At 37.7% G+C, this 13,450-nt stretch overlaps 1 protein-coding gene across 5 annotated transcripts in view; it reads right to left on the reverse strand.

The window, feature by feature from the left end:
- SCN9A (sodium voltage-gated channel alpha subunit 9) overlaps positions 1-13,450 on the reverse strand; it is a 190,453-nt gene that overhangs the window by 17,257 nt on the left and 159,746 nt on the right. For all 5 annotated transcript variants that reach the window (XM_049887354.1, XM_049887351.1, XM_049887350.1 and 2 more), the window contains 2 exons: positions 5,417-5,590; positions 2,425-2,547 (listed from right to left, as the gene is read on the reverse strand). In XM_049887354.1, the coding sequence (XP_049743311.1) occupies positions 2,425-2,547; positions 5,417-5,590 (297 nt within the window). The remainder of the gene's footprint in view (positions 1-2,424; positions 2,548-5,416; positions 5,591-13,450) is intronic.

The raw sequence follows: 13,450 nt of genomic DNA on the forward strand, positions 1-13,450 counted from the left end.
CAAAACAAACAGCCTGATCTATAAGGCTTTTGTTCTAGCATACCTTTTCATCCTCATTTCCTGCTACCCTCTGCACTACGCTTATTTCCTGGGCACACTGATCCTTCTAGTCATTGCCCAAACAGGACTTGTGCACTCGACTCTGTGCCTCTCTATCTTGCAGCATTTCTGCCCGGAATGTCTTCCTGCCTGTGAGTTGGGGCTCACTCTTTCTGTCCTGGCTCAAAGCCACCTCCTTGTAAAGCCTTTCCAGACTCCCCCAGGCAAGCCACTCCCTCCTTGATGTTTGTAGCACTGTGTGCTTATAGCAGGTATCACAGAATACCTACTGCTCACCTGCCTGCCTCTCCTGCTGACCAGTCATCCTATTCATCGTTTGTTCATGAAAATGCAGTATACTGTATAGTAGAATCCAGGGGTGGGTCAATCGTAAGTTTTGTATAGGTTGCAACATTCTGCTAATGCTCAAAAAATGAAGTTAATGGCACTGAATTCCAATACGGTCTTCCTTCATAAAATGCAACTGGTAATTTCTCAATTCTTACCACTGTCAATTCTTACATAGAGTACTTGGATATTGTTTATCAAAAAATTCCCTGTACAATCATGATGTTCTTATATACTTTGGCATCATTATCCATTGGATATATTAAATTGTAGAATTTACAGTCATAATTAGATTAGCAGGGATAACAAAGAAGACCCGGTAGCCTGAAAGATCTCAAATTTTCACCTTGAGGGAGTCTCTGGGTAGCCAAATGCTTAAGTACTTGGCTACTAACCAAACAGTTGCTGGTTTAAATCCACCCAGAGCTGGTCAGAAGAAAGGCTTGATGATCCACTTCCAAAAGGGTGACAGCCACTGAAAACCCTAGACTACACAGCTCTACCCTGATACACATGGGGTTGACATGAGTTGGAACTGACTTGATGGCAGCTAGTTCTTTTTTCACCTTGACAGCTTGTTAATTGCTTGATTCGGACCCCAGAGTTTTTGATTCAGTAAGTCTGGAGTGGGGTTTGAGAACTTACATTTCTAGTAAGTTTCCAGATGATACTGAGGCTTCTGGTCAGTGGACCACACTTTGAGAATCACTGAGCTAATCTGTAGGCTAAATTGGTCAGAGATTACAGGTGGTAAGGCAGTCAGGTAAACAAACCACATACAATATAACAGAGGAAGGATGCCCAATTATGCCTGGTGGTAGACAAAGAAGACTTCTGAAATTGAGACTTAAAGGATGGGTAGGTGTTTATCTGCTAGATTGATAGAGTTGAGGCAGGACAGAGGGATGACTTCTAGACAGAGGAAACAACACAGGAATGAGGGAGCAGGTGTAAATCTGGAGAACAGGAAATGTGAGGAGAGCAGCAACAAATGCGGAGACAGACTATATAGCAAATAAGGTCATTGTCCTACATGTGTTTTATGAAGGAGTTGCTGGCTTAATACAGACCTCACTGCTACGTTGCTAGCAGTCTTTGTTTATCTCACCTTGTTTATTTCTGCTAAATTAATCTCTTTCTCAAACACTATGCAGTCTAGTGCAAGTGAAGTAAACTCTCTGGCACTTAGTTTTCTCAGCTGTAATTTGTTACAGTTCTACTGACTTTGTGACATCATTTTAAGGGTGAAATTAAAGGTGATGGCTGATGCCACATCATGTCTCTGTCTTTTCTTATGCTCTCTCCCCAGGGTTGTGCCTTTAAAAAGTATTATTTGAGCACCTGGCACAGGCAGATTCTTGATGACTTGTATATGAGAGAAAGTATCAGGACTAACAGTCTCCCATCCACTTGAACCTTCCTAGCATAGGGAAGATTTCCATTTAAAAGGAGAAAAATTCACTTATTTGAATCATTCTATTGCTTAACCAATGTTAAAGAAAGTATTATTGTGTTTCATTTCTTTGTTACATAATATGCACTAAAATAATGTGTGTGTACATGAGTCTACACACATATATACACACGTATATATACATAGAGTCCATACTTACACATATATGTATGCATAAAAACCAAAAAAACCCGTCACCATTGAGTCGATTCCAACTCATAGCAACTCTACACATATGTATGCATATGTGTGTATAAATATAAATGGTCCATAATTTTTACATACCCTTTTAAAAAAAGTTTCTTTTTTTAAAAACCCCATTTAAAAAATGGGCACATTAAACTCAAAAGATTCGATGACAACCTTAGGGGGCAAGGAGTTTATGTCAATGAAGGAGGAACAGCTGAGAAAAGGAGGGTCAGAATGGTTGTACAACTTGAAGAATATAATCAATGTCACCGATTTGTATATGTAGAAACTGTTGAATTGGTGTATGTTTTGCTGTATATATTCTCAATAACAAACTGAATAAAATTTGGAAAAAAAATATGCAAGTTATATTTGGAAGTTTAGTATTTTCTTACCTTCATTCCTTCAAATCTGGATAAGGCTCTTAAGGGTCTTAAGGCCCTCAGTGTCCGGAGGGATTTAATGGGACCAAGATCTGAGTAGCCAAGAGTGTTTGCTACTAAAGTAACCAAAGAAACCTACAAAAAATAAAATTTTCATTCACTGTTTCAATTAAATGCTGCAGTATAAGGAAAAGCCATTTTAAAAATTCCCTAATAGCAGATCAAAAAAAATAATAGAATTTTATATATCAAATTATCTAATCATTGCCTAAAAAAAGGATAAGATGGATGCTTTTGTTTTCATACTAGATTTAAAGGCAGGTTAACCAAAGTAGGAAGAAATAATAGAAGGAAAGTAGGTTATTTCTTTTATCTTAATAGAAATCACAAATATACTTTTTGCATTTTTGTAATCAATGGTTATGCACTTGCTTATTAAATGTGAAAATATAATTAGCTAGAATAACTACCAAAATTTCAACTGAACTAAAACCCAGGGCATAACAAAATAAATGTGACTCTGAAGATAAGTCATAGAAGTCTGGCACCCATTCAACCAAATCTAAGTCCTAGTATATACCTTATTCAAAAGCCTTCTGAAAACTCATGATTGTGAGTATCCTTATATTCATAATGAATATTTCAAGGTATATACTTTCCTGAGGTCTGATAGATAGATAAATAGATAGATAGATAGTATTAGACCCACTGAAAACCACCAGTTCATGTTTTAAAATGCAAGACAAAATAATTTCCATTATTAAACAGCCACATCGCTTTCTTAATTTAAAATAAATTCAATTTTACTTGCAAACTTACATTTGTTAAGATGGGTGATGAAAACAAGTATGCCTGTGATAATATTTTTAAAGGCTTTTGAATATCTTACATATTTCAAAATAATTTTTAAAAGACCCAATCATATTTAAATATTAAGATAAATGAAAAGAAATATCCACATTCCATCTATTATTTCTTATTTTGATTAAACTTTATTCAAATCTATTACATTACAAAAGTGTCTATCTTGCCCTTTCTTAGTGACTAAGGTAACTTGATATATAAAAGGTGAATCAAATAACAATCAATGCGAAATCACTAATGTCAAAGAGGAAGCCTGAGAGAACACATGAGGTATAACGTATAGCTACACTTTGGAAAAGAATTATTTTGTACATCACTTCTACAAAAGCAAAATGTTATTTTTTAAAATATACTAATTGAGATCTTAAGAAACAGTTTACTAAGCCTCACACAGCCCTTGAGAAATCGAACTTTGAAGTAAATATGATTGGTTTTGATTTCATTTTGCCATCAGATTTTGCTACTTATGATCATGCCTGCTTATAATTTTGAAATCTGTGAATAGTGCTGTATTCATTTATCTTTTCTGCAAAATCTGGTGATGCAAACTCTTGGTGAGATGTTAAGGAACTCGTTGTCATATAAAGATTAGCAAGTTGCTTTTCATTATTCCAGGCATCAGATGGAAAACAAATCTCTAGAAACAGGGTTGGCATGTGACTGACGATAGGATGTTTCTTCCCTAACCACTGAAGCTAGAATTCTTAAAATCTAGGAGCATAAAGTAAGAGATTGAAGGACATAGATCCTGAGGAGAAAAATAAGATTGGGTGTTTGAAGTAATTAATTATAAAGCATTTTAAAATAAAAATAGAGTACGCTAAATAAGAAAAAGTTGGTAATAATGGATGTTGTGCCATTCATTTGTATTTGAAATGCCTTGATCTCAGAAACTGTTTTAGGATGTTCTTCTCAATTATGTCAATGAAATGCCTGTAAGTGTATTTTTGCTTTGTTAAAAATAGCAGATAAACTGAAGCATTTTCTTATGTATTTTCTATTATTCAAGTATTCAACAGTTTTCTTAATTAATGATTTGAAATTGTGGTGTCTACTTCTCTGCTCCTTTGCCATCCTAGAGATGAAGGGTGAGTTGGATGCTTGAGACAGGGACAAGAGCTGTGACTTATTTTGGTTTTCCTATCATTATGACTGAGATAAATAAAAACTCCATTCCTGCTGCAAAGTGTGGAACTCCCTTGCAGTAAACAATCTGATCTTTGGTCTTGGTTCCTGAGAGCTTGGTTCCTTAGACCAGTAAGTGGGGACTGGCCAGACCAAGAAGGATCACCTGGGGGCCAGAGGCTGATTAAGCCTCAGGAGGCATGATGTAATCTATTATGGCCACATGATGAAGCCAATAAAGGCCTTGGAAGACGGAGGCTCACAGGAACTTCTTGGGTGGAGAGAGCAAACTTCTGCTTTCCGGAGGGTAAGCACGTGCCCTAAGGACATGGAAGCTTTGCAAAGAGACCCCTCTCGTACCTACCCTATATGTTTGTATCTTTTTTCTGCTAGATTAAAGATAGCACTTTCTCTGCAGTTTCTGAGTAATTTCAATGGATCATCAGACCTATGGAACAGAGAAGGACCAATGCCTGCTGACATAGCCACTGGTGAATGGGGATGAGAGAGAAACGCCTAAGCTGGCAGCTGCTGTCTGAGCTGGCTAAGAAAGGGAAGCAGACATTTCTCTGGATTTGTTTGATGCCATACCTGCTCTTCTCCTAACAGTTATTTAGCTTTAGCTTCTAATTTTATATTGTCAAAAACAGTACTGTATCTCTTCTTTCCATTCTCACTTCCCTGCTTTTCACTTTGTTCTTATTCCCAATGTAAATGATATTCGAGTAGTGTATTAAAAAATCATATTTTTTCCGATTGCAGAAAACATATGCAAAAGTAAATTACAGCTATTAGAATGACAAAAAAAAATTTACATTTGTTGCTGGATCTCTCCTCACAGATATATTTCTGCTGGCTATGCTATTATTTCCAAAAACAGAAACCTATATAGTTTGAAAATTCATAAAGCTAATCAAAATTAAAATACAATACAGTATAACATTGGTGAAGGTTATCCAGAACACTTATTAGTAAAAGTAAAGCCGCTTTAAAAATTGACTCAAAAAACACCTACATCGACAATTAAGAAATCCAGCCAACACCAGGCATTGGTGAAATAAGTTTTGTAACCATATGCTACCCATTTTAGAAGCATTTCCAGAATGAAGACATAAGTGAATATCTTGTCAGCATACTCCAGAATAATTTTAATGGTCTTTTTCCTTTCAATATATATATCTTCAAAGGCCTGTGGAAATAATATTCAATTTTCAATTCAAGTACAATGTAGAAATAATAATTTGTAATTAAAACAGAAAATAAAATCATGATCATGAGAACACCAAAATATAATACTTTTATGGGCCATATGACTTTCTTCTGGCTTATAGCTACTGTGTAACCTTTAGTTGTAGCCTTCTCACAGGGCATGCTGCTGGTCACCAGAGGACAAGGGAAAGAAAGTGCAAAAGAATGAAATTACTTGCAATTCTCTAAAAGAACAATGATCTCTGGCACCTACATGGATTTCCACTTTAATTCTCATTTCTTCCCTCTTCAATTGTCTCAGTCCTAATAATTTCTTACGATGCAATCCCAGTGTCAGTGCCTCTTACAAACCTTTTTTACCCTGCACTCTCCCATGATTTGGGAGCTACTCCTTTGCTCTTGGACACTTGTGCATGCCCAGTGCCTGGCACTATATTAAGATACTGCAGGAGGCCAGGAAATGTCTGTAAGATGAAAGACTGCAGCAGTAGAATAAGGCTAAAGAATATATAAGGCGGTTTTTTCCTTTGAATTCTGCATCCATATTTTATCATTCATCAAAAGTTTCAGCTCTACAAACCACGATTACATTCACTTCATGAATGTCGCATCTCTAACACTCTCCAAGAACTTTTAATAAGCAGCTGACAATGATACTGTGGTTACAGTCACGTGTCTCTTGGGAAATAATTTAAATGGACTAAAGGGCTTGAGACAGAAGCCCCGCTGGTGCAGTGGTTAAAGCACTTGACTGCTAACCAAAAGTTTGGTGGTTCAAACCCACCAGCTGCTCCGCAGGAGAAAGATGTGGCTTTCTGCTTTTTTTTTTTTCTGCTTCTGTAAAGATTACAGCCTTGGGAACCCTATGGAGGCAGTTCTATTCTGTCCTATAGGGTCGCTATGGGTCGGAACTGACAGCAAAGGGTTTGGTTTTTTTTTGTTTTGTTTTGTTTTCAAGGGCCTGAGCTTACTGAAGGCACTGAAAGTGACTGCTAACCTACACAAGGCTAAAGTATTAGAATTTTCTCTTTCATGTTTAAACACCGTTCACTTTGATGGAAGAGTCTCTGGGTGGTGCAAATGCTTAAGCACTTGACCACTCATTGAAAGGTTGGCATTTTGAACCCACCCAGGGGCTCCTTGGAACACAGGACTGGAGATTTGCTTCTGAAAGGTCACAGCTTTGAAGTCCCTATGGAGCAGTTCTACTCTGCAGGCATGGGGTCACCATGAGTTGGAATGGACATCTTGTAGGAGGAAATGAAAGCAAAAGCACCTGTATCCCTAATGGCTAACCTTATACTACCTATCCACAATCATGGGCTGTGTCTTTCTTATTCTTCTTACTTCAAGTTCTGCTATAAATACTCTAAAAACTATCCTTAGTACTTTTTGCAACTGGTGCTATCAATATTGAAGAAAATAGTTCTCCATTGGTGCGTGGAAAAAGGTGTGAGGAGCCCTGGTGGTGCAAACGGTTAAGTGCTCGGCTGCTAACTGAAAGGTTGGTGGTTCAAATTCACCCATGGGCTCCATGGGAGAACGACCTCGTGATCTGGTTCTGTAAAGATCACAGTCAAGAAAACTCTATGAGACAGTTCTACTCTGTCACATGAGGTTGCTATGAGTTGAAAATGGCTTAATGGCACCAAACAACAAATAAGATGTAGAAAGAAGGTCCCAGCAGTTAGCAGGGTTCTGAAAGTCCGTGGAACTGAGGTGCAGGGGCAGACTTCTATTTTGTTTACTCCTCTTTCTTAGGAGCCATAAGATGGTTTAAAAAACAAACAACAAAAAAAGATACACTGACATTGACTTTCTTGTTGTTAGGTGGTGTCCAGTTGGCGCTAACTCATAGCAGCCCTATGTGCAACAGAACAAAATATTGCCCGGTCCTGCACCCTCCTCACAGTCATTGCTATGTTTGAGCCCACTGTTGTAGTCACTGTCTCAATCTATCTTGTTGAGGGTCTTCCTCTTTTTTGCTGACTCTCTACTTCACCAAGCATGATGTCCTTTTCCAGGGACTGGTCCCTTCTGATAACATGTCCAAAGTCAGTCTCACTGTCCTCGCTTAAAAGGAGCATCCTGGCTGTACTTTTTCCAAGATGGATTTGTTCGTTCTTTTGGCAGTCCATGATATATCCAATATTCTTCACCAACGCTGTAATCCAAATGCATCAGTTCCTCTACAGTTTTCCTTATTCATCATCCAGCATTTGCATGCCTATGAGGTGACTGAAAATATCACGGCTTGGATCAGGTATACCTTAGTCCTCAAGGTGACTTTTTTGCCTTTTAACATCTTAAAGATGTCTTTTGCACCACATTTGCCCAATGCAATATGTTGTTTCATTTCTTGTCTGCTGCTTCCATGGCATTTCTAAGTAAAATGAAATTCTGGACAATATTTTCTCCATTATCATGATGTTGCTCATTGGACTAATTACGAGGATTTCATTTTCTATTTATGTTGAGGTGTAATCCATACTGAAGGCTGTTGCTTTGATTTTCATTAGTAAGTGCTTCAAGTCTTCTTCAATTTCAGCAAACAAGGTTATGTCATCTGCATACTACAGGTTGTTAATGAGTCGTCCTCCAATCCTGATGCTGCATTCTTCTTCATATAGTCCATCTTCTTGGATTATTTGCTCAGCATACAGATTGAATAGGTGTGGTGAAAAGATACGACCCTGATGCACACCTTTTCTGATTTGAAGCCATGCAGTATCCCCTTGTTCTGTTTGAATGAGCACAATTAAATGTTCTGGAATTCCCATTCTTCACAATGTTATCCATAATTCATTATGATCCACATAGTCCAATGCCTTTGCATAGCCGATAAAACACAAGTAAACATCTTTCTGGTATTCTCTGCATTTCAGTGAAGATCCACCTTACATCAGCAATGATATCCCTTGTTCTAAAGTAAAGGCTTTGAATTTAGGTATCAGTTAAGTTATGGCTTTGCCATTTATTAGCTTTGGGACATTACACAACTTTTAAAACTCTATACAGACCTTCCTCATTGGTAAAAGGAGCAAATTACCATAATCTCATAGGGCTGTTTGAAAATTAAATGAGATAACTTATATAAAGAGCTTGAAACACAATACATATGTCATAAATGACAGCTGTTACTTTTTTTTTATTAAGTTTTATTAAGCTTCAAGTGAACATTTACAAATCCAATCAGTCTGTCACATGTAAGTTTACATACATCTTACTCCCTTCTCCCACTTGCTCTCCCCCTGTTGAGTCAGCCCTTTCAGTCTCTCGTTTCGTGACAATTTTGCCAGCTTCCCTCTCTCTCTATCTTCCCATCCCCCCTCCAGTCAAGAGTTGCCAACACAATCTCAAGTGTCCACCTGATTTAATTAGCTCACTCTTCATCAGCATCTCTCTCCCCCCCGCTGACCAGTCCCTTTCATGTCTGATGAGTTGTCTTCGGGGATGGTTCCTGTCCTGTGCCAACAGAAGGTCTGGGGAGCATTGCCGCCAGGATTCCTCTAGTCACAGTCAGACCATTAAGTATGGTCTTTTTATGAGAATTTGGGGTCTGCATCCCACTGATCTCCTGCTCCCTCAGGAGTTCTCTGTTGTGCTCCCTGACAGGGCAGTCATCGATTGTGGCCGGGCACCAACTAGTTCTTCTGGTCTCAGGATGATGTAGGTCTCTGGTTCATGTGGCCCTTTCTGTCTCTTGGGTTCTTAGTTGTCGTGTGACCTTGGTGTTCTTCATTTTCCTTTGCTCCAGGTGAGTTGAGACCAATTGATGCATCTTAGATGGCCGCTTGTTAGCATTTAGGACCCCAGACGCCACATTTCAAAGTGGGATGCAGAATGTTTTCATGATAGAATTATTTTGCCAATTGACTTAGAAGTCCCCTCAAACCATGTTCCCCAGACCCCCGTCCCTGCTCCGCTGACCTTTGAAGCATTCATTTTATCCCGGAAACCTCTTTGCTTTTAGTCCAGTCCAATTGGGCTGACCTTCCAGGTATTGAGTGTTGTCTTTCCCTTCACCCAAAGCAGTTCTTATCTACTGATTGATCAATAAAAAACCCTCTCCCTCCCTCCCTCCCTCCCCCCTTCGTAACCACAAAAGTATGTGTTCTTCTCAGTTTTTACTATTTCTCAAGATCTTATAATAGTGATCTTATACAATATTTGTCCTTTTGCCTCTGACTCATTTCGCTCAGCATAATGCCTTCCAGATTCCTCCATGTTATGAAATGTTTCAGAGATTTGTCACTGTTCTTTATCGATGCGTAGTATTCCATTGTGTGAATATACCACAATTTATTTACCCATTCATCCGTTGACGGACACCTTGGTTGCTTCCAGCTTTTTGCTATTGTAAACAGAGCTGCAATAAACATGGGTGTGCATATATCTGTTTGTGTGAAGGCTCTTGTATCTCTAGGGTATATTCCGAGGAGTGGGATTTCTGGGTTGTATGGTAGTTCTATTTCTAACTGTTTAAGATAACGCCAGATGGATTTCCAAAGTGCTTGTACCATTTTACATTCCCACCAGCAGTGTGTGAGAGTTCCAATCTCTCCGCAGCCTCTCCAACATTTATTATTTTGTGTTTTTTGGATTAATGCCAGCCTAGTTGGTGTGAGATGGAATCTCATCATAGTTTTAATTTGCATTTCTCTAATGGCTAATGATCAGGAGCATTTTCTCATGTATCTGTTGGCTGCCTGAATATCTTCTTTAGTGAAATGTGTGTTCATATCCTTTGCCCACTTCTTGATTGGGTTGTTTGTCTTTTTGTGGTTGAGTTTTGACAGAATCATGTAGATTTTAGAGATCAGGCGCTGGTCTGAGATGTCAAAGCTGAAAATTCTTTCCCAGTCTGTAGGTGGTCTTTCTACTCTTTTGGTGAAGTCTTTAGATGAGCATAGGTGTTTGATTTTTAGGAGCTCCCAGTTATCGGGTTTCTCTTCATCATTTTTGGTAATGTTTTGTATTCTGTTTATGCCCTGTATTAGGGCTTCTAGGGTTGTCCCTATTTTTTCTTCCATGATCTTTATTGTTTTAGTCTTTATGTTTAGGTCTTTGATCCACTCGGAGTTAGTTTTTGTGCATGGTGTGAGGTATGGGTCTTGTTTCATTTTTTTGCAAATGGATATCCAGTTATGCCAGCACCATTTGTTAAAAAGGCTATCTTTCCCCCAGTTAACTGACACTGGGCCTTTGTCAAATATCAGCTGCTCATACATGGATGGATTTATATCTGGATTCTCAATTCTGTTCCATTGGTCTATGTGCCTGTTGTTGTACCAGTACCAGGCTGTTTTGACTACTGTGGCTGTATAATAGGTTCTGAAATCAGGTAGAGTGAGGCCTCCCACTTTCTTCTTCTTTTTCAGTAATGCTTTGCTTATCCGGGGGTTCTTTCCCTTCCATATGAAATTGGTGATTTGTTTCTCTATCCCCTTAAAATATGGTATTGGAATTTGGATCGGAAGTGCACTATATGTATAGATGGCTTTTGGTAGAATAGACATTTTTACTATGTTAAGTCTTCCTATCCATGAGCAGGGTATGTTTTTCCACTTAAGTATGTCCTTTTGAATTTCTTGTAGTAGAGCTTTGTAGTTTTCTTTGTATAGGTCTTTTACATCCTTGGTAAGATTTATTCCTAAGTATTTTATCTTCTTGGGGGCTACTGTGAATGGTATTAATTTGGTTATTTCCTCTTCGGTGTTCTTTTTGTTGATGTAGAGGAATCCAAGTGATTTTTGTATGTTTATTTTATAACCTGAGACTCTGCCAAACTCTTCTATTAGTTTCAGTAGTTTTCTGGAGGATTCCTTAGGGTTTTCTGTGTATACGATCATGTCATCTGCAAATAGTGATAGCTTTACTTCCTCCTTGCCAATCCGGATACCCTTTATTTCTTTGTCTAGCCTAATTGCCCTGGCTAGGACTTCAAGTACGATGTTGAATAAGAGCGGTGATAAAGGGCATCCTTGTCTGGTTCCCGTTCTCAAGGGAAATGCTTTCAGGTTCTCTCCACTTAGAGTGATATTGGCTGTTGGCTTTGCATAAAAAAAAAAAAAAAAAATTAGATGCCCTTTATTATGTTGAGGAATTTTCTTTCAATTCCTATTTTGGTAAGAGTTTTTATCATAAATGGGTGCTGGACTTTGTCAAATGCCTTTTCTGCATCAATTGATAAGATCATGTGGTTTTTATCTTTTGTTTTATTTATGTGATGGATTACATTAATGGTTTTTCTGATATTAAACCAGCCTTGCATACCTGGTATAAATCCCACTTGATCAGGGTGAATTATTTTTTTGATGTGTTGTTGGATTCTATTGGCTAGAATTTTGTTGAGGATTTTTGCATCTATGTTCATGAGGGACATAGGTCTATAATTTTCTTTTTTTGTGATGTCTTTACCTGGTTTTGGTATCAGGGAGATGGTAGCTTCATAGAATGAGTTGGGTAGTATTCCGTCTTTTTCTACGCTTTGAAATACCTTCAGTAGTAGTGGTGTTAAGTCTTCTCTGAAGGTTTGGTAGAACTCTGCAGTGAAGCCGTCCGGGCCAGGACTTTTTTTTGTTGGAAGTTTTTTGATTACCGTTTCAACCTCTTTTTTTGTTATGGGTCTATTTAGTTGTTCTACTTCTGAATGTGTTAGTTTAGGTAGGTAGTGTTTTTCCAAGAATTCATCCATTTCTTCTAGGTTTTCAAATTTGTTAGAGTACAATTTTTCATAGTAATCTGAAATGATTCTTTTAATTTCATTTGGTTCTGTTGTGATGTGGTCCTTCTCGTTTCTTATTCGGGTTATTTGTTTCCTTTCCTGTATTTCTTTAGTCAGTCTAGCCAATGGTTTATCAATTTTGTTAATTTTTTCAAAGAACCAACTTTTGGCTTTGTTAATTCTTTCAATTGTTTTTCTGTTCTCTAATTCATTTAGTTCAGCTCTAATTTTTATTATTTGTTTTCTTCTGGTGCCTGATGGGTTCTTTTGTTGCTCACTTTCTATTTGTTCAAGTTGTTGGGACAGTTCTCTGATTTTGGCTCTTTCTTCTTTTTGTATGTGTGCATTTATCGATATAAATTGGCCTCTGAGCACTGCTTTTGCTGTGTCCCAGAGGTTTTGATAGGAAGTATTTTCATTCTCGTTGCATTCTATGAATTTCCTTATTCCCTCCTTGATGTCTTCTATAACCCAGTCTTTTTTCAGGAGGGTATTGTTCAGTTTCCAAGTATTTGATTTCTTTTCCCTAGTTTTTCTGTTATCGATTTCAAGTTTCATTGCCTTGTGGTCTGAGAAGATGCTTTGTAATATTTCGATGTTTTGGACTCTGCAAAGGTTTGTTTTATGACCTAATATGTGGTCTATTCTAGAGAATGTTCCATGTGCACTAGAAAAAAAAGTATATTTTGCAGCAGTTGGGTGGAGAGTTCTGTATAAGTCAATGAGGTCAAGTTGGTTGATTGTTGTAAGTAGGTCTTCCGTGTCTCTATTGAGCTTCTTACTGGATGTCCTGTCCTTCTCCGAAAGTGGTGTGTTGAAGTCTCCTACTATAAATGTGGAGGTGTCTATCTCACTTTTCAATTCTGTTAAAATTTGATTTATGTATCTTGCAGCCCTGTCATTGGGTGCATAAATATTTAATATGGTTATGTCTTCCTGATCAATTGTCTCTTTTATCATTATATAGTGTCCTTCTTTATCCTTTGTGGTGGATTTAAGTCTAAAGTCTATTTTGTCAGAAATTAATATTGCTACTCCTCTTCTTTTTTGCTTATTATTTGCTTGATATATTTTTTTCCATCCTTTGAGTTTTAGTTTGTTTGTGTTTCTAAG

The sequence above is a fragment of the Elephas maximus genome, chromosome 6, assembly GCF_024166365.1.
Source record: "Elephas maximus indicus isolate mEleMax1 chromosome 6, mEleMax1 primary haplotype, whole genome shotgun sequence".
In the NCBI taxonomy this organism is placed as follows: Eukaryota; Metazoa; Chordata; class Mammalia; order Proboscidea; family Elephantidae; genus Elephas; species Elephas maximus.